Consider the following 21,065-nt stretch of genomic DNA (forward strand, 5'->3'; position numbering starts at 1 on the left):
CCTGGATCATCAATTTTAACCCCACTCAGAGAAACCCTGGCACCAGTTGAGATGTGATTCTTTTCAACAGATAATGCTTCTACCCTAAGATGTCCCCCAATTTTCTTTCCCCTAGGGTAAAACAAAATTTACAGGGAAAACAGAGTAGCTGAAAACTGTCAATAAATGTCAAGGATAAAGATATGCACGATGATGTTATGAGTTCAAATGAGGATCAGAGAGAGAACTCGGCACATTAGAGCACAGAACTTGTATGCGTAAGAGCCCAGGTTTGACCCCCAAACCACATGACAAAGCCAAACAGTCTGGTTATTTTCACTTGAAAATAAATATTTTTTTTAAAAAATTCAAATGAACTCAACCAGAATATTTACATATTTTACTAAATCTTTACAATCAGTAATTATAATCAAATACACAATTATATATACAAGGATTATATACATTTTTCCCAGACTTTTACATCACAGTACAGTTTCTCTTAGAAATATTGTATACATTTATCACCAAACAATAAAGTCCAACAACAGTAGTGTTACAGCACCTGTTAGTACAGACATCTTTTTCATAAATTACATCATAAGAAAATATAAGGCTGTAAATTGGGCTTTTAAAAATGTCTTTTATAAAATCTGAACATACAATGTTTCATTCACAGAATGTTTTTTTTTCCCTATGTTCTGACTGAAGCCTTGTGTACAAAACGACCAACTGGAATATTTACTAAGCCCTCCCCACCCCCAAATGATAGCACTATGCGAATTACTTACGCTGAGCTTGCTTTATGATGAATTTGGCATGGAGTTTGGTGGGAAAAGAAATGCTGACTAGAGAGAGAGAGAGGAAAAAGAAAAAAAAATGTGATGGAAACTTAAAATTTAAAAAAATTCTCAAAAGGGTAATTATCTTAGAGAAGTTAAAATCAGAAAATGCACAATTTTTCATTTTACTCTAATCCTGTGAAGAAAAATAGTATAGTAAAAAAAAATTTAATTTGTTCTGAAACAACTGCATTTTTGTTGGAAGCCTACGAGTTAAAAAAAAAAAAAAAGCCACCAAATCAACATTCCATCTAAATTTATGTAGTAAATTATGATTCTTTCACACCTAAGAATATAAGGGGAAAATATTGCAAAATAGGATATATAATTTCAGTGGCCTTTCCTAATCAGAAAAAAAGAGAACTATTTTTAGTAGGTAAACAAGTTTTAGAAGTTGAAAATACCTGAATTAAATACTTGTTCTAATGTCTTTTGTATAAACTCTTTACTTGATTCCAGGTTTGTAAACATTGTATCAAGCCTTCTTAGTCAAATGATTCTATGGCTGTGGTGATCACTTCAGCTCTACTTCTAAGCAGTCAACATGTAACTGAGGTAGACCAGATGTTTCTAAAATTCAGGATCTCACCGAATCCCTAAATCTTTAGGAAGTAAATAAAGTGTCTATAAATGACATTTTTAAAACAAAACATGAAAGAAACCTAATGTTTTCAGAATTTTATAATGAGTTCAAAAACAAATTCCATGGCAGTATACAAGGACGCAGAATCAATTCAATGTTGGTGTTTTAAAGCTGATTTAAACATTAAATCTCCTCTGAATTTGGAAAAAATTAATTTTTAATTCCTTCTTGCTGCTAAGTATAATTTGTTTATATTTTTAATTTTTCTCTCTCTCTTTCTTAAAGCCCCACTTTTCTAAAAAGTGAACAATTTGCGTATAGACGTCAATGAATGGCAACACCGTCCCCTAGTGGTTACAGGAGGGAATGTAGTCGTAACCTGGCTTTTCCCAGGGACACCATTCTCTTGGCTGGGGAAAAAACTTGATGCTACTTTGACAACTCAAAGAAGTTCGATTCAGACAATAATGGCTCTGAGCTAAAAATACAAAATCAGATAGATGTATGTGTGCAAGATTTCTATAATCAAAGTCTTACAGGAACATCTGCTCCTTTTTTTCAAGCTCCAGTTCCATAAATCAAGGCAAGACAAGTCATTAAGCGTTAGGTATTTTGGCAGCTTTTCAGTTAACATGAACAAAGCACTCTATCTATCCTTCCATATACTGTATGGACTATACTTCTAGCTGCTTACACCAAATTTCACATACAGAGAAACTAAACATGTCCATTTTGGTGTCAGGTCTAATTAAAGGCCAATAAAGATCTTGTTATTCTATTCTCCTTCACATCCAAAAATAAATTTACTAGATTTATTACTTATGGGCCCAATTGAACTTAGCTGGAATTTCTGAAAGCAGTTAATTATCCCCTTATGGAAGCATGTGTTTATCTGGGATCTAAGGTATATTGTACATGAATATACATAACTACAAAGCAGCACTGCTGTTCTTTTTAACAGACCCCTTCCCTATACAGCTTATCAGTACCTGAAAAATGTTTTAGGAAAAGGTTATGATAGAATGTTATGGGAACAAAAGAGGGAACTAAATCTCACACCTATTCCTTTAGAACTAACTCTGCGTAAGTTTTTAAAAAATAAATAAAGTGAGTAAAGGCATGATTTTTCAACTATAGGGCTGTCTACTAATATAGGCAACAAAGTTTTAAAAACTTAAATGTGGCCAGCACCAAACTGCCACCAACAAAGAAGAGGGAACTTCCTCATTAAAGCTATATGGTGATGTATTAGTTGCTACTGTGTTTTACACAGGATACCATGGACTTTCAGGACTTTTTTTTTTTTTTTTTTTTTAAAGCAAACCTAAAAACCATGATTCAACAGAAAATATAGACTCAAGCTTTTCAAAGAAAATAATAATAATGAAAAAACAGCAGTGGCTCAAGGATTTCTAGATTGCTACCCCAAGCTTTATCATGGCTTTCTTAGAAACATGGAAGGAAATGCATCGAACTACTACTGGCGATGAGGGTTTTAGAGCTCAAACTATCTATCCAGTCTGGGATGGAGTAAGGCTGATGGCGAGAGGTGGTCACCTCCACAAGATATGAGCAGAAAAAGGTTAATAATATTTTTGTCTACAAGGTGTACTGTCAAGTTCCAATTCAGAGTGTTCACAGCTTTCCCTATAAAAGGCCCAATGGGAAGCTCCTACTGCATCCTTACGACTTCTCAAGACCTTGCTCTTTTTTTCCAAAAGTATTAAGCAACTCCTTTTCATGAGGAATTAGCTGACCTTTTTACCTGATCCCAAGGATTAAGTCTTTATGCAGAGAACTTACTGAGAAGTACACTGCCTTCGGTTAAATGAAAAGGATTTTGTAAAGAGAGGGAAGAAATCAAGTAATCGTGGTCACTTGCTACACAGTGAAGCCAATGAAGGCGGTGGGCAAAGATTTGTTTTCCCCATGAATGCAACTGCTTCAGAACCATGCAAGTCACTTCAGTGTTTCTATGAAGGCAGCAGAGCCAGAGAGCGTATAATACTTGTGTGTTTCCCTAAGAAGGTTCGAACTCCCACAGCAAGAAGGCCGAGTTTCCTTTCACTGGGAAGCTATACAAGTTTCTAATCTCCCTGCTCCACTAATCACTGAATTCATTTCTCATCTGACGAGGCACTGCAGAAGCCTGGTTCCCAGGAATGCCCTTTTCTGTCCTGCTACGCTGCAGGGGGTGCGGTGCTATCATCTGAAGGGGGATTGTGAGTTTCCATTTCTGATGGGATCGTTTTAAATAAGGTCACTTTCTCCTGCAACAAGCTTCCGATTCCTCTGAGAACGAACTCTCGCAGTCAGAACGTGGCCGTGTGCCTTGCTATCCTTCCAGCCTCCCTGTTGAGCGCCGGCTCAGGATGAACCAGTTTTATCCTTTCTTCTTAAGATCTCGCCCCAAGTCTTTACTGAGTCATAGCTCGTCCTTCTCCATCATTTCAAATGCTTCTATGTCTTCACTCCAGTCTGCTAAGATGGAATCTATAGGCTGGACTTTTTTACCCCAGCTAACGTTAGGATTAGAGTCTTCCTCAGTTTCTGACTGTTCCTGAGGTTTGTTATCTAAATCTGTACATTCACCATCAAGATTTTGGGAAGTCTCAGGGTTTTCTGGGGGTTGAGAGTTCTGTTCAGAAGGCCTGTCGGCAACTCTGTCTAAGTCTGCAGGGGATGATGATTCTGGAGGAATGGATGGTGAACTCTCTTCGGGAGACTCGTGTTCAACCAGATTGTGTTCACCCTCCTGAGAACTTGATGGCATTGGCTCAGCACTCAGGTTCTGAGACTCGTTTTCGGATGCTGGCTGTTCTTCATTTTCCATTTCAGGATCTGTGCAAAACACAAAAAACACTTTACACTAATTTTCCTCTGCAAAAAGTGTACAAGCACTTGAAAAAGTATACTGGGTTTTTTTTCTTTTTTGCAGTATGTAAAAATAAAAGTTAAGGACAATCAAATCAATGCAAAACAGTGAACACTGACAATGCAGAACAGATGTCTGCCTTACAATAATACAATCACTCTTTTGTATGTACACATTTTGTAAAATGTGGCTGTATCAGGAAATATCCTTTCACTGAGTGGGATGCTTCTAACAGCTGATAAAATTGCCAAGAAATATGCTAGACAGTAACACTATAAAAATGCATCCATAGCTGCACTGTATTCTAAAATAGGCTAAACCTTTAAAGTCAGGAACGTCTACAACAGAGAACATATTAAATAGAATAAATTTAAATAGTGTATATCATTGCTGTATTATAGTATTCCTTAACAGAGTGAAATAAGGCACAAAGATGCAGAAAACATAAAATTCTGAGTGGTTTATGACTAATAGAATATTTTCATAAGAATTGGCATTTTTACAAAACTTCTCCACTGTGCAGGTCAATTGGAAGATGTAGAAGCAGTCTGAAATCCACTGTGAGGATTAAACTCCTGTAATGAACAATGGCAGGAGGCATCTGCCTACAAGAGAAGGCTGAGCAGCACCAAGCCCAAGTGCAGGTTCTCCTTGGTTTTTGCCCGGTGACTGTCAGTAAACCCCTGAGAGCCTACCATGGCAGGCACTCACTGTGCTTGGGACTGGAGATGAGATTAGGCAAAAGCAAGCACCAGACCTGCCCTGCTGCATCATAGAGTGAGGCTGAGAAAATGACAGTTACCCTTAATCACATAAAATCAATACAAAGTGCTAAGGCACATGCATGGAGACAAGGAGATTTGAGAGTGTCCTACAGGAAGTGACACTGAAGCTGAAACTTAAAAGCAGAGGATGGGACTGAAGGGAGGGGTCCCCACAGCCTCTCTTCTAAGCTGTGGAAAAAGGTAACTTGTAATTTCAGTTAGGGAAACTGGGGTGGGGCCCACTGGAGGGGAAGTAGAAGGGGGCGGCAGTGTGCTGTTTCAAGCATCTATGCAGGGTTTATCCAAGGGAGAATTAAAAAAAGCTTTTGGGAGTCCGGCAATAGTGCAGCAGCTTAAGCACATGTGGTGCAAAGCGCAAGGACCAGCGCAAGCATCCCAGTTCGAGACCCTGGCTCCCTACCTGCAGAGGAGTCGCTTCACAGGCAGTGAAGCAGGTCTGCAGGTGTCTATCTTTCTCTCTCCCTCTCTGTCTTCCCCTCCTCTCTCCATTTCTCTCCTATATAACAACAATGGCATCAATAACAACAATAATAACTACAACAATAATAAAAAGACAACAAGGGCAACAACAGGGAAAACAAATGAATAAATTTTTTTTAAAAGTCTTTAAAAAAAGCTTTCAAGGTTCCTTATAGAGCGTATTCCTCTCAGATCCTGGCAATCAATTACTCTAACTAGTCCTCAAATACAGAAGTCTAGAAAAAGGCATAAGGCTATGGGATCTAGTAATAAAGATTATGCTTTTGGCAAATCTTTACCCTACGGTTACATATCATACAATATTATTTTGGAAATCTTAGTTAATAAAAAAGGAAGGATCAAACTCTATTTGCAGGTTGTGTTATTTACTGGGGCTGAGTGCACATGCTTCAGACTGTGTTTGATATTTAAACTCAAAACAATTTATTATGCCAATGAGACAACTTAATATGAAGGATAAAAATGAGACAAATAGGCAAATACCAGTAACTTCCTCTCTAACAATAGTAACTAGAAATAAAATTAAGTACCCTTGTAATAGTAAAAATAAGAGCTACCACACATAGAATTTACTATGAAAGGTCCTAGAACCACATTGCTTAGAATGATATAATCATTAAACTTAGAGGGAAGCGAATGCTTCTGGAGAAAAAGTCCTCTAATACTTTATAGGTTTTATTTTTTCCTGTTTACATCTATAACATCCAATTATACAAATTCAAAATGAAATCCATTTCTATCTCCTTTTTATTAATTTTTTTAATACACTATTTTATTTTAAGGAAAGAGAGATACAGAGAGGAAGGCACAGAGAGAAATACCAGGGCACAGCTCACATCTGGTTTATGGTGGTGCTGAGGATTGAACTTGGCTCCTCAGAGCCTTAGTCATGAAAGTCTTTTCCATAAGCAGCCCTATTTCTATTTCTTTAGAACGATTACTTCAAGATTACTATGAAGTAATACACACCAAACAGAGATTAACAAATTCTGGAGAAAATAACTGCGGAGAACTGCAATATTAGATATTGTATATTTTCCTTTAATGTTTTATTCATTTATTGGACAGAAACAGAAAAATTCAGAGGGCAGGTGTAGATGGAGAGGAAGAGAGATACCTGCAGAACTGCTTCACCATTTGCAAAGCTTTCCCCCTGCAGGTGGGGGCTGAGGGCTTGAACCCTGGCCCTTACACAGTGACATGTTTGCTCAACCAGGTGCTCCACTGCCAGCCCCTGAATTTTTTCCCCCCAAAATAGCAAAGTACTTTATCACTGACAAAGGAATAAAGAGAGTAGTGGGACTTCATGGCAAGAAACATCCAAATACTGCGCTGTCAGAAAAGTAATGTCATATATATATATATATGTATATATATGTTTGCCTCCAGGGTTATCACTGGGGCTTGGTGTCTACACCACAAATCCACTGCTCCTGGAGGTCATTTTTTTCCATTTTTTTTTTAATAGGCTAGGAACAGAGGGAAAATGGGAGAGGGAGAAGACAGAGACGGGGAGAGAAAGAAAGACACCTACAGACCTGCTTCATCGCTTGTGAGGCAACCCCCCTGCATGTGGGGAACTGGGGGCTCGGACTGGGATCCTTGTGTGAGTCTTTGTGCTTTTGTACTATGTGCAGTTAAATACTTTTCTTTTTTTTAAAATTTTTAATATTTATTTATTCCCTTTTGTCGCCCTTGTTTTATTATTGTAGTTATTGTTGTTGTTACTGATGTTGTCACTGTTGGATAGGACAGAGAGAAATAGAGAGAGGAGAGAAAGGCACCTGCAGACCTGCTTTACTGCCTATGAAGTGACTTCCCTGCAGGTGGGGAGCTGAGGGCTCAAACCAAGATCCTTATACCGGTCCCTGTGCTTCGTGCCATGTGCACTTAACCCACTGCGCTACCGCCCGACTCCCTTAAATATTTTTCTATGCAAAAGTGCATTGTGGCTTTTAAAACAATCCAATATTTAAGACTGTTTTACATATGTATAGCAAAGAAGCAGTGGTCAGCAAAGTAAAAAAATGGGAGTTGGAAAAGGAAAAAAAAAAAGGAGCTAGTGTCTGCCATATTGTATCATGCGTTCACTCTAAGTTGCTTCATGTCCCCTTAGAACAGTCCCTAGAGTATAATGACATCATCATCACATTCCAGAACAGTTAGCCAGACACAGAGAAAACAAGAAAGAATTAAAAAAAGAAAAGAAAACAAAACACCCTCGTGATATAAAGGAAAGAAAGCTACTGTTTTAATAGTAAAAGAGGCAATGAACTCCTAGATGGTCTACAATTCTTCACTCATTCTACATATCCAGCATTTACTACAAGTAAGAGATCGATGAGAAGCTGGGAGAGAAGCATAATGTTGGGGCTCAGTGGGGATAGACCAATTAGAGCCACAAGATGGGATGACTCAGGTTCAAGCCCCAGGAAGCCCCCTCCCTGCAGGGTGGAAGTTTCACTAGAAGTGGAGCAGTGCTTCAGTTTTCTCTTCTCTGTTGTGCTTGTATGTACATTAAAAAGTTCTTTTAATTAATTAATTCCCTTTTGTTGCCTTTGTTGTTTTATTGTTGTTGTAGTTATTACTGTTGTTATTGATGTCATCGTTGTTGGATAGGACAGAGAGAAATGGAGAGAGGAGGGGAAGACAGAATGGGGGAGAGAAAGATAGACGCCTGCAGACCTGCTTCACCGCTTGTGAAGTGACTCCCCTGCAGATGGGGAACCGGGGGCTGAAACTGGGATTCTTACTTGGGTCCTTGAGCTTTGCACCATATGCACTTAACCTGCTGCACTACTACCCGACTGCCAATTTTTTTTTTAAGGGAAAAATGGCCACTGGGATCAGTGGGGTTGTGCAGGTACTGAACCTCAGATATAATCCTGGTGGAAAACAGTGAAAAGGAAGTATTATATGTAATTGGTATGTACGACTGTAGAACCCTATATTAAAAAGACATGCTTGATTCTACCAATGAGGCCATAAAGAGTGAGGCATTTAAATGTTCTCAGAGAAAAAGGATCCTGGGTATGGAGATAGGGATAAAGAAAACACATGAGTGACACATGGACTACTAATTTTATCTGCAAGATATTTAACTCACAGGACTTACTGTGAAAGGATCAATGAAGAATTATTATCATGGGACTGCTAACTAGACATAACAATAATCTAATTATATAAACCAAATACTGTCATGTTATTCACTGAAACAAAACTGTAGATATGTACGTGTGTATATGTATGTATGTGTACAAACATACATATGTACATATAAAATTTTATGTCTAGTAATACAAGATACTTACTACTATTAATAATGTAGCTTGGAATCATTTTACCTTTTAATATTGCTGCTGAAATTCCAAATGGTAGCACAAAATAGGGGAAAAAGCAAAGGCATTAAAGGGTTATATGGACTAATAATTTGCCTATTTTGATGTGCCTACATGCAGATATGTGGGAAAGAAGATCTGTTAGGAAAAAGGGATCAGGAAAAAAAAAATCAGGTACATAGGCATACTGAAGATTAAAAAAATCTTTGCAACTGCTTTGGCTGATCAATCTGCACAGAGACATTCTGGTCACTCCACTGTTCTGAAATGGTTGCTATTTTAAATATCACAGGGAAGAGTAAAGCAATAGAAAAAGACATGGCAAACATGGCTTAAGTGAGCACTTACTATGTTTTTTCTCTCTCTCTCTCCTTTTAATTGTATTTACTTGGAAGTTGTAGGGAATTGAATTAGGTTCCTACACATCTGTCAAACATGCATACATCTTGGAAGATTCTACAAGCCTGTTTGGAAGCTTAAAGTATCATACATCAGTTAACAGAGCAAGAAAGAAGAGCTTTCCATACAGGGGTGTCCAGTGTGACTAGGGAGACTGTTTCCATGAGCACCCCAGTCTACATCTAATGACATTCCTTCCTACTGCCAAACTGTAAACAAATACCAGGAATGCTTTATACTTTAAGTTGGGCTTCAAAGATCTTTCAAATTACTAACAAACACTGACCTAGGGAGGACTTTGGACATTCATGCTTCAGGAATCAGCCATTTGTAACTCTTGTAATTTATAAACACCTACAGGATAAATTCTTCTTGGAGGATAGAATCTGCTAGGTTTCTAGTGCCTTCACCAAGACATCAGTCACTGGGTTACAGGAGACCTAGTGAAGTCAAACTTCTATTGTATTGCATACAACATGATTTTTATAAAATCTCTATTACTTATGAAAGAAATTTAAGATGCTTTATCTGTGAAATTGAATGGTGTCCACCTATGGATATTAAAAGTGACTCTCTTGATGTGAGCCTTGCACTTTTTAAAACTGATCATAGTCATAGAAAAACTTTTAAGTCACATACAAAAATACAACTCTAAAGACATCCTAGTAATTCAGCAAAACAAAATAAATGCAGTAAGACATTTTAAAATACAAAAAAAAAAAATTTTTTTTTTCTTTTAAATGGGTTTCTGAAAATTTCATTGACTTTACCAGTAAACCACACTTTTTGTAGCAAACTTCTTTAACCCTTACCTCGATCTTTTGCTTTATCAGAAAGGAGCACTTCCACTTCCTCATATTCCCGGATGGCGTCTAAGATGATACTTCCCTCTTTACTGAACAAGAACAGCATAGGGATTTTGATGTCATCTGTGTCCTTTCCATCACCTGCCATCTGGAACAGAGGGGCAGTATCACTACTGCTGCCATCGTTGTCATCTAGTCAGAGAAGGAATACGGAAAACAGAAAAGTATGTATCCGTTAAAAAGGCCGTCACCAATTGTTACTGGTTTTTATCAGTTGACAGCATTGATTTTATGTGTCAAGAACCATAAAAACAAACATTCTTTTTGGACCCACTATTTCTTTTATTTTTTTAATTCCCCCCCCTTTTGTTGCCCTTGTTGTTTTATTACTATTGTTGTTGTTGATGTCGTTGTTGTTGGACAGGACAGAGAGAAATGAAGAGAGGAGGGGAAGACACAGAGGGGGAGAGAAAGACAGACACCTGCAGACCTGCTTCACCGCTTGTGACAAGACCACCCCCCCTACAGGTGGGGAGCCAGGGGCTCAAACTGGGATCCTTACACTGGTCCTTGCACTTTGTGCCATGTGTGCTTAACCTGCTGCGCTACTGCTCAGCCCCCTAGACCCACTAATTCAACTCTTCACAATGTATACTGAGAAACAGCTCAAAAAACAAAATGGTCTATGCCAAAAGAAGTTAACTTTTATTTATATTTTGCTTTATTATAATACTTAAAGACTAGGATTACAGGCTGCAGAGTTTATGCCTATGACATGTTAATTCTTATCCTAAGAAATTTTGCATATATTATCTTCAAACTTTCCAACCACCTAAAAGATATCCACCACTATTTTCCCAAGGGCGCAAAAACTATCCTGTGGTATAAATAAATAAACTAGGAGCTGGGTGGCGGAACACCTGGTTGAGTGCATATGTTAGAATGCATAAGGATGCAAGTTCGAGCCCCCGGTCCCCACCTGCAGGGGGAAAGCTTTGTGAGTGGTGAAGCAAAGTTGCAAGTGTTTCTCTGTCTCTCTCCCTCTCTATCACCCCCTTCCCTCTCAATTTCTGGCTGTCTCTATCCAATAAATAAAGGAAATAAAAAAAAAAATGTTAAAAGCTTCATTTAAAATAAATAAATAAAGGAAGGAAGCCTGGATGGTGGTTACACGGCACCTGGACTCAGCCAGGCACTGCATGCCTGTGTTTACCCCTAAAGCCTGTATTTCTGTGGGGAACTGGGTATGTTCAGTGGCTTCCCATGGGGTTACAGGGTATAACCTTCAGCTATAGGGTGCTCTGGTGCTCCAATACACACTTTCTTACCTTCGACACAGGTAATCTTACACTAGCTTTACTATGTCTTTTTATTTTTGCATAGAGATAGTCAGAAATTGGGAGGGAAGGAGGAGACAGAGGAGAGAGACAGAGAGACACCTCCAGCCCCGCTTCACCACTCGTGAAGCTTTCCCTGCAGGTGGGGGCTGGGGGTTTGAACCTGGACCCTTGCACTTAGACTTGCCACCTAGCCCCTTACTCCATCTTTACACCTGACCAAACCCAGGTTAGTGAAATAGCTCACTTGGATAGTGCACTGCTTTGCCATGTGTGAAACCCAGGTTCAAGCCTGACACCAACTACACTGAAAGAAGTGTTAATGCTGTGGTCTTTTACTCTGTATCTCCCACTTAAAAAAAAAAAAAAAAAGTAATAAAAAATCTAAATCTCTCTCCATATCCTAACTTCCAAAAAGATCTGAGAAACAAAGACATGATTAATAGTCATTTTATGTTGTTTAGAGAAGTAAGTATACAATGACAGGTTCTTCTATACAATTTTGGAAAATAAAAATTCTAAAGACTACCTCCTCCTACACGACCCAATGACACAAAGAATGGCTTACCAATAACAATTCCACCTATGGCTCCAGCATTCTGAATGTTTCGAGCCTTCTCTGCAAACATGCACTGTCCTCTCTGTACCAGAGCAATCTTCCCGAGCACCGCCTCGGGGTTTGTAAGCTCTGAACAACCATTGTATGGTTTACTGCTTACGACAAATCCCCGTGTCTGCCAAAAATAAAAAGAGCTTTAGTCTTCTTGTATTCACTCATGTCACTAGCTAGTTAGTAAAGTTCAACCATCTAGACTTTGAAATAGACCTAATTTCTTTTCCAATGATAACATAGCCAATATGTACTTTTTTTTGTTTGGACCATTTTGCATATCAAAGCGCTCAACCAATATTTTATTGTTCTTTGCAGTTAATTATTTTTACATACATTAAACTAAATAAGACTCGAGAGAAAAATAATATACATAACATTTCCATTTTATATATGAGGAAACAGAATCAGGCTATGTAATTTTTTTAATGACACCATTTTAATAAATAGTAAATAGTAAGCCTGTCATCAGATTACTATACACCCTATACCCACACATAAAATAGGCAGGGACCATTTTTAAACCATCACTGCTAAGCAGAAAACTTTTTGGAAAAAAAAAAAAAGAGAGAAAAGAAATGGATTTAGTCTGTGTGGATAGACAAACAATTCTTCCCAGAAAAATTAAATGCATCTGAGAATCAATTTTAAAGACATCAGTGTAAAAGTATTTGAAGAGCACTCTCTCCTAGAAGAAAAAGTCCAGTAGAGCATGAATCCTCATTGGTTCTGTCAACTGATACATAGCATCTAAAATAGTAATAGTAAAATAGTAACCGAGTTGGCACGCAATAAATAGCCAAAACTAGTGGATCAGTAAGGTCACATTACTTTAAAATACACACAGAAAAAACCTAAATGAGAGCTAACAACGTTGGGCAAACCTTGGCTAACTTCATTTTTACCTATTTAATGAGTGAGAATTTCAGAGAGGAGGGGGAAAAAAAGTACCCAGAGCGCTCCTCTAGCACGTGTAGTGAGTGTCAGGGATGAAGTCAGGAGCTTCAGGTATGCGAGTTCTATACTCTGTCAGCTAGGCCAGCTATTTCCCAGTCGCTGGCTAAATTTAGAGTACCAGGATACACGGGTTCTAGTTCTAATTCTGCAGCTCCTTACTGAGATGAAGCTGGGGACTGCTCAGCTGTGTATGTTATAACTAAGAGGGCAACCTGCTGAGTGGAAGCTCAGCATTGGATCCTCTCTGTGGCCATCTGAGCATTTCTGCTTTCTTCAGCTTTCCATGTTAACCCTCTGGGTTGGACTTTTTTTTTTTTTCCCAGAGAAAAGTTCTACTAGTTTTTTCATGTACTTAGAGAACAAACCAAGAATTTTACAGTATCTGAATATTTTGTGCATCTACAAATTAAAATACATATACATGAGGAGTCAAATTTTTCAAGATATGCTTTTAACCTGAGTAATCTAATACGTTAAATATTTAGGTTTTCAGGGCTCGGTGATGGTGCGCCTGGTTGAGCACACATATTATATTACCATGCACAAGGACCCAGGTTCAATCTCAGTACTCACCTGCAGGAGGACATCTTCACAAGCAGTAAAAACAGTGCTAAAGATGTCCCTTTCTCTCTCTCCCCTTTCCCTCCCAATTTCTCTCTGTCCCTATCCAATAAATGAACATTAAAAATGCATATATTTAGGCTTTCAAAATAAATTAAGATTCCTAAACTAGAAAAAGTGACTAAGAAATCAGATGACACTGAAAATGTACTTCAAATTCAGTTTCAACAAGCATATTACACACATACACACCTCTTTATGTTTAGACAGATCTGGCCCAAATTGAGCGGGCCCAGCAGTCAGTACTACCCTGCCAAAAAATGGGTGGGAGACAATTTGCACAGCTCGTGGAGGCAGCTGCTGTTCTTTCTGTTGCTGACTTGACAATTCGATCATCTCCTGCATGAACCTCAACCCATCTTCGGCATCAATTGAACTAGCAGCCTAGGAAAGAAAGAAAAATTAATTTTATCCTTTCTTTCTGGAAACTTTCAACTCTTTCAATTTCTTAAGTGCTATTCATCCCACTACAAGCTACTCTGAAACTTCTTTTATTTTAGGCCCCACCCCCAATATATATAATCTTGTTTGTCCTTAAAAATATTATTTTTAGAAATCTTTTTTTTTCTGAAAAACTTATCTATAATGTTTATAATTATCTCTCACTTTCTTCTCTCAAACACTTCCTTTTTTTCCTTCTTCTATTTTCATTAGTGATTTAACAGTGTTCTGCACAGCTGTATGATTTCGTACCCACACATGGTATGTGTGAACCACTACACCCTCCACCAAGGTCCCATGTCCCCCACATAGTTCCCACAAAGCCCAAGAAACAGTTTGTATCAACCACTTTTTAAAAAAAATATTTATTTTATTTATTTATTCCCTTTTGTTGCCCTTGTTGTTTATTGCTGTAGTTATTATTGTTGTTGTCGTTGTTGGATAGGACAGAGAGAAATGGAGAGAGGAGGGGAAGACAGAGAGGAGGAGAGAAAGATAGACACCTGCAGACCTGCTTCACCGCCTGTGAAGCGACTCCCCTGCAGGTGGGGAGCCGGGGTTCGAACCGGGATCCTTACGCCGGTCCTTGTGCTTTGCGCCACCTGCGCTTAACCCGCTGCGCTACAGCCCGACTCCCTCAACCACTTTTGATACAGAGACACTAAGACAGGACCCTACAACAGCAAGAATATGAGGGCTTACTGAAGGCTCACGTGATGGTTTGTATTTTTCAGCAGTGGGCTATTTTTTAAATTAAGGTATGTATGTTGCTTTGATAGACACAATGCTATTGCATACTAGACAAACAACAGCACAGTGTTAAGAAAAGAAATCTTTTTCTTGCCATCAGGGTTATCATAGGGGTTTGGTGCCTTCATGATGAATCCACAAGGTCCAGTGGGCCATTTTTCCTTTTTCTTTCCTCTTAAAGAAGAGAGAAAAATTGAGAGGTGATGGGGAAAATAGAAAGACAGAGAGAGACCTGCAGCCCTGCTTCATTACTCATAAAGCGTCTCCCCTGCAGGTGGGGACCAGGGGATTTAAAGCCTGATCCTCTTGCATTGTAACATGTGTACTCAACTGGGTGTGCCATTGCCCAGTCCCTATTAATGTGATTTTGTTCTAGACTAAGAAACCAGAAAGGGTAAATACTACCTCCACTGAGACACTGGCTTGATTTGCAGTAGCCTAGAGCTGAATCTGAAGGATCTACCTCCAAGGTGTGTCTCTACTATTAAGGAATAATTACATCTGATGACTTTCCAAGGTGTTTATAAGTCTTTAAAACCCTGACTCTCTAACTTTGAACCACACATTGAAAATTTTAGGTGAAGGAAAAAAAAATTTTTAAGTCAAATGTTACGATCTAATAAAGCTAGTGAGACCACAAAAGGCAGCGATGACACCTAATTTGTATAGCAATGTCTTACTTGGATTGCATGTTGAACCAACTGGACTCGCCCATCTTTGAGGTGAATCAAACTCACCCCCATCTTCTTCAGGATTTCTAAATGCTCAGGGTTAGTGGCCATGAAATCTCTGGCTCTCAGAGGGGGTTTAGCTCCACTCCTGAAACTCTCCTCTCTGCTAAAAATAATTATAGGCAAGGCTTAAAAACTACAAATGGTGAAAAAGTAAGCCAAATAAAAATGACATGAGACATTTACAAACTTGCTATTTTTAGAACCAGTAAAGCTATAATGACCACAGTTATTTTCCTACATATAACAAGTTGTTAGTAAGTCCTACAGTCTTCAAAAATAATACTTTATAGTTACAAAAGCATATTTGTCATCTCCAAGACAGCATTAATCAATGAGTATATGTAAAGGTACAGAGGAGGCTGTCTTGGAGATTATTACTGATTTCTTCCTCAAAAAACACAGTTTTTTCTCTTAGTGTCTTAAGAGGAAAATCAATACATCTGTCATTGAAGAATAATGCATATATATATATATATATAAATATATATATATATACACACACACACACACATATATATATATTTCTTTTTTCAAGACAGCCTTGCTCATGTAACTATCTAGAAGAAAACGAACTCATTAAACCAATAAACTTCACTTAAAGACCAAGAGTAAGTCCTTCACCTAATAATAAAATCAAAACAGAAATGATATTTTTCACTACACAAAAACTGTAAGTAAAAATAGGGTCTACACATACATATGTAGAAATATATGATCAAAGTATTGTGCAAAAATGAGCCAAGGAAGTCAAGACCTACGAAATGCTATCCCTGGTACTATTATTATTTTATCATTAAGCAAAAGTCATAGAAAATTTCCATAGTACAAGAAGTCATTATTCCAGAATAAGCTTTGCTAATCTAAATTTACTAGTAATTACTCTAGTCAGTGGTAACTACAAGCCTCAACAGTTTTGATCTAAGTGCATGTCTTCTTGGCTGTTATTTGCTCACACATTGTCTGTTATTTACTAGGCATTAAATTTAATAGTAACATTCAAATAGCACATCTTACACTCTGATGATGCCTCGAGGACAGCTCTTATCCACCACATTCTTCAAGGGTTCACGGATGCTTTGGGCATATAATGGGTCATTAGGAAAGAGAATTTGAGTATTTGGACAAGTCCAATCAAAATTACTGTCATCCAGTTCTGTATATTCTGAAGTCTGCAATATACCAAAAAAAATCATGTAAGTAAAAAATAATTATTTTACATAACCTCATTATTTGTTCAAAGGAAACACTTACTGAAATATAAGTGCACAGAGCATGTAATGAAAGGAAACATCAAATGCACTATTTTCTCACCACATACACTTAATGAAATCTACGTATACACAGAATGCAATTAAAAAAAAAATCAAATGTACTATTTTCCCAGCATGTACATTTACTGAATTCTAGTTATGGACACTACTTTTCACTTGGAAAAATGAAAGACGCACAATGAAGTAATAGAATGAGGCATTTAATTAAAAAAACATAACTTACTATATTCTTTTTAGTGATGCTTTGATTTGTAGTAGAGAGCCAAAGAGGTAACAGATGAGCTTCTGTTGTAAAGATATAATCTTCTATATCAAAAATAATGTCCTCTTTATCAGCAAATAATAGGTACAGATATTTAAACATTTCAGCCAGGAAGAAAGAATCCATTCTAAAACAAAAAGTCACAAATAAAAACATAAAGACACTTCACATGCTAACTATTTGAACATCATAATGTCAAGGTTGATAAACCTGTCTGAATGACCTCACCAAACTGTCCTGGAACCTTGCCTCTCCAGAGCATATCCCACTAGGGAAAGGCAGAAACAGTCTGGGGGTATGGATCAACCTGCCAACACCCATGTCCAGTGGAGAAGCAGCTACAGAAGCCAGAACTCCTAACTCCTATAGCCCCAAAATAATTTTGATCCATATTCCCAGTGGGGAAGTAATAGGAGGAAGAGGATAAGAGGGCACTCAACTCCAGTTCCTGGAGAGAGAAGAGGAAAAAAAGAGCAACATTTGGATGTAGTAATGGGGTTGTGTGTGGCTTGGAAAGGAAGAGGAGGGGATCTTAAAAAAAAAAGTGGGGTGGTGGCAGCAGTTATATGTAGGTATAGACAGATAGCTGTGGAAATAACAGTTTGCCCATGTCCGCAACTTTAAGAGAACGGCTGTGGCTTGCAATGGAGGGATTGGGGATTCAGAACTCTGGTGGTAGGAGTATGGAATCGTACCCCTGTTGACATATAGCTTTGTAAATCAATATTAAGTCACTAATAAAAAATTAGAAAATAAAAAAAAACCTGTCTGAACCAATTTAGATGTAAAAAAAAAAAATCTTCTATCTCTCTCGCTCTCTCTTTCTCTCTCTCTCTCTCTCTCCCAGAGGTAGAGTAGCCTTAATACAAGCACATTCCAAGGCTGCTGTCACAAAGAACACTGCATCTTGTCGAAACCACAGAAAAGATTTAGTATTGTTTTCCATTTTTTCTATGAAGAACCACTTACTACGGAAATGAAACAGATCAATGTTTACTAAAAGCCATAAAATAAGTTTATTTAAAAAATTTTTATTTATTTATTTTTATGATTGATTTATTTATTTTGCCTCCAGCTGCTGGGGCCCAATGCTAGCACTCCAAATCCACTGCTTCTGGTGGCCATTTTACTCCTTTCCCTCCACCCCCATCATTTTATTCACTAGGATAGAAATTGAGAGGGGATGGGAGGGAGAGAGGGAGAGAGAGAAAGTAAGATAAAACACCCATAGACCTGCTTTACTGCTTACTAAGTGTCCTGGCTGCAGGTAGGGAATGGGGCCTTGAACTCAGGTTGCTGTGCTTAGTACTATGTCAGTTTAACTAGGTACACCAGCGCCTGCCTGCCTGCCCCCCTATTCACTTCATTTTAATGAGTGTGTGTGAAAGAGAGATACAGAGAGGTACATAGAAAGACCAGAGCTCTGTTCAGCTCTAGCTTAAGGTGGTTCTGGGAATTGAACCTGAGAACTCGGAGCCTGAGGCATGAAAGTCTCTTGCATAACCATTATGCTGTTTCCCCAGCACAACAACATCCATTAATATTAGCAGAACTGAAAAACATAATATAATTTTGGTGGTGTCTAATATGCAGCTATATAAATGATAAACGAGAAAGCATTAAAAGTAAAGTAAGTCATTTACAAGTTATAACAAGAAGTAACAAGGATGGGCCAGGAGAGCTCGCCCAGGAGAGCATATGCCTTGCTACATGTTGAAACCCTGAGTTTGAGCACCAGCACCAAATAAAACAATTAAAAAGTATCTGAGCAGGGGCTGGCCAGTCGTGTACCTGGTTAAGTTCACCCATTACAGTGTGCAAGGACCTGAGTTCTAGTCCCCACTCTCTACCTGCAGAGGACACGCTTCATAAACGGTGAAGCAAGTACTGCAGGTGTGTCTCTCACTTTTTATGTCCTCTTTTGCTCACAACTTCTCTCTGTCCTCAAACAAAGGAAAAAATAAAAAGGAAAAAATGACTGCCACGATCAATGGATTTGTTGTGTAGGCACCAAGTCCCAGAGATAATCCTGGTGACAATTTTTTTAAAATTATGAAACAGGGGCTGGGTGGTGGCATACATGTTAGATGCACAAAGACCTGGGTTTGAGCCCCCCGGTCCCCACCTACAGGGAGAAAGCTTTTCAAGTGGCAAAGCAGTGTGGCAGGTGTCTCTCTTTCTCTCTCCTCTATCTCCCCCTACCCTCTCAATTTCTGGCTATTTCTTTTTTTTTATCGTTGTTGTGATTATTATTGTTGTTGTTATTATTGATGGCACTGTTGTTTGATAAGACAGAGAAATGGAGAGAGGAGGGGAAGACAGAGAGGAGGAGAGAAAGATAAGACACCTGCAGACCTGCTTCACTGCTTGTAAAGCGGCCCCCTCCCCCCCCGCAGGTGGGAAGCTGGGAGCTCAAAGCGGGATCTTTATGCTGGTCCTTGCGCTTTGTGCCACATGTGCTTAACCACCTGCTGTGCGCCTGACTCCCACTTTCTGGCTGTTTCTATCCCATAAAGATAATTTAAAAAAATTTTTAAATTTAATTTAAAACAAGAAATAAATAAGAAAGAAGTGTTTGAGCACATACTATATGCTAGGCCTTAAGACTAAGATTCCTGCAGACCTGCTTCACCACTTTCGAAAACTGTTTTCTAAATGATCATTTTAGTCTACAGTCATACCACTCTGCACACAACCAATCTCTTAAAACTTTCCAAACAAGTGTGAGTCTAATCTAAAAGCATCTGAAAAAGAAGCACAATGAACTAGCTTAGCATCTTTAAACACCCTTTATAAAAGCAACAACCCTATGCAGACTCCCACTAACAGTCATATTCTGTGTTGTTTCAACTACCCAGCTGAAGGGCAATGTTAGGAAGAGTTCTACCTGTCCTCGTGGCTTCCAGTCCGAACATCCTTCATGGCAGCAAATCCACAAGGCACTCTCGCATATTTATTTAAATTTTCAATAAGTGTTTTTCCTACTTCAAGGTAATAAGGATCTCCTGTAGCCTATTAAGGTAAGAATATGTATATCATATAGAAAGCTTATGTGTATTCTGTTATTCGTTTATTTGGTAAAACTTTACTGAGTTCCCACTATAAGCCAGGCAATAGTGCCCAGGTTGCAGAGAAGCCAGCTCTGGAATTAAGTTGTGGAACTGCTTTAGTAAATCTCTTTATACTACTGAAAGGCTATCCAATGATCTACCTTAGTCTTTAAAGTCCTTGTGTAGAAAGGTTGCTTAATTAAGAGGAGGCAAAAGATAACATCTAGGGAACAACTCTAGAATATAAAATTTCTCTTAAAAATGTTTATGTAAATAAAATTCTTGCATTTTTCAATAACATGAATAAGAACTGTAATGTAATCAATTAAGCAAATTAAACTAGGACTTTAAAAATTCAGTTACTATTATAGGGTAGAGTGATAACAGAGAATAGGGGGTAGGCAGTAGGAGAGGGGCAAGTTAGCTTACTTTATACAAAAAGTAGGTACTTTCTGCAAACTCTGGCCTTAAAGGATGTTGAGCCCAATGTACCCTGAAATCTGTGGTGAATGCCTAGACAAAACAACATACAAAAAAGCAATGAAGTGTCATAAAAGTAAAACAGCAGTTCTAGAATACATTAACCAGATCATGCACAAGTAAAATTAAGACAACTTTTGTTTATAATATGAATTTTTTCATTGTTTAAAAACCATGATACATTCGTGCAAAGGCTTCTATTTTTTACCAATTAAATGGAATTTTCTTTTTTCTTTTTGCCTCCAGTTATATCTAGGGATCAGTGCCAGCACTACAAATCCACTGCTCCTGGAGGCTATTTTTCCCCATATTGTTGCCCTTGTTGTGGTTGTTACTGTTGTTATAGCTGTTGTTGTTGTTGAATAGGACAGAGAGAAATCGAGAGAGGAGGGGAAGACAGAGAGGAGGAGAGAAAGATAGATTCCTGCAGACCTGCTTCACCGCTTTCGAAAACTGTTGTCTAAA

The 21,065-nt window shown here is 38.2% G+C and overlaps 1 protein-coding gene across 6 annotated transcripts in view; it reads right to left on the reverse strand.

The window, feature by feature from the left end:
• Positions 1-365: 365 nt before the first annotated feature.
• The window catches only part of EDEM3 (ER degradation enhancing alpha-mannosidase like protein 3), a 60,061-nt gene continuing 39,361 nt past the window's right edge, over positions 366-21,065 (reverse strand). For 3 of the 6 annotated variants that reach the window (XM_060197827.1, XM_060197824.1, XM_060197828.1), the window contains 9 exons: positions 20,550-20,633; positions 19,958-20,082; positions 17,032-17,197; positions 16,552-16,706; positions 15,484-15,640; positions 13,805-13,996; positions 11,993-12,158; positions 10,094-10,279; positions 366-4,245 (listed from right to left, as the gene is read on the reverse strand). In XM_060197827.1, the coding sequence (XP_060053810.1) occupies positions 3,830-4,245; positions 10,094-10,279; positions 11,993-12,158; positions 13,805-13,996; positions 15,484-15,640; positions 16,552-16,706; positions 17,032-17,197; positions 19,958-20,082; positions 20,550-20,633 (1,647 nt within the window). In that variant the 3' untranslated portion in view covers positions 366-3,829. The remainder of the gene's footprint in view (positions 4,246-10,093; positions 10,280-11,992; positions 12,159-13,804; positions 13,997-15,483; positions 15,641-16,551; positions 16,707-17,031; positions 17,198-19,957; positions 20,083-20,549; positions 20,634-21,065) is intronic. The other 3 variants (XM_016188463.2, XM_060197826.1, XM_016188462.2) reach the window with 3 other exon arrangements.

Source organism: Erinaceus europaeus, chromosome 9 (genome assembly GCF_950295315.1).
Source record: "Erinaceus europaeus chromosome 9, mEriEur2.1, whole genome shotgun sequence".
In the NCBI taxonomy this organism is placed as follows: domain Eukaryota; kingdom Metazoa; phylum Chordata; class Mammalia; order Eulipotyphla; family Erinaceidae; genus Erinaceus; species Erinaceus europaeus.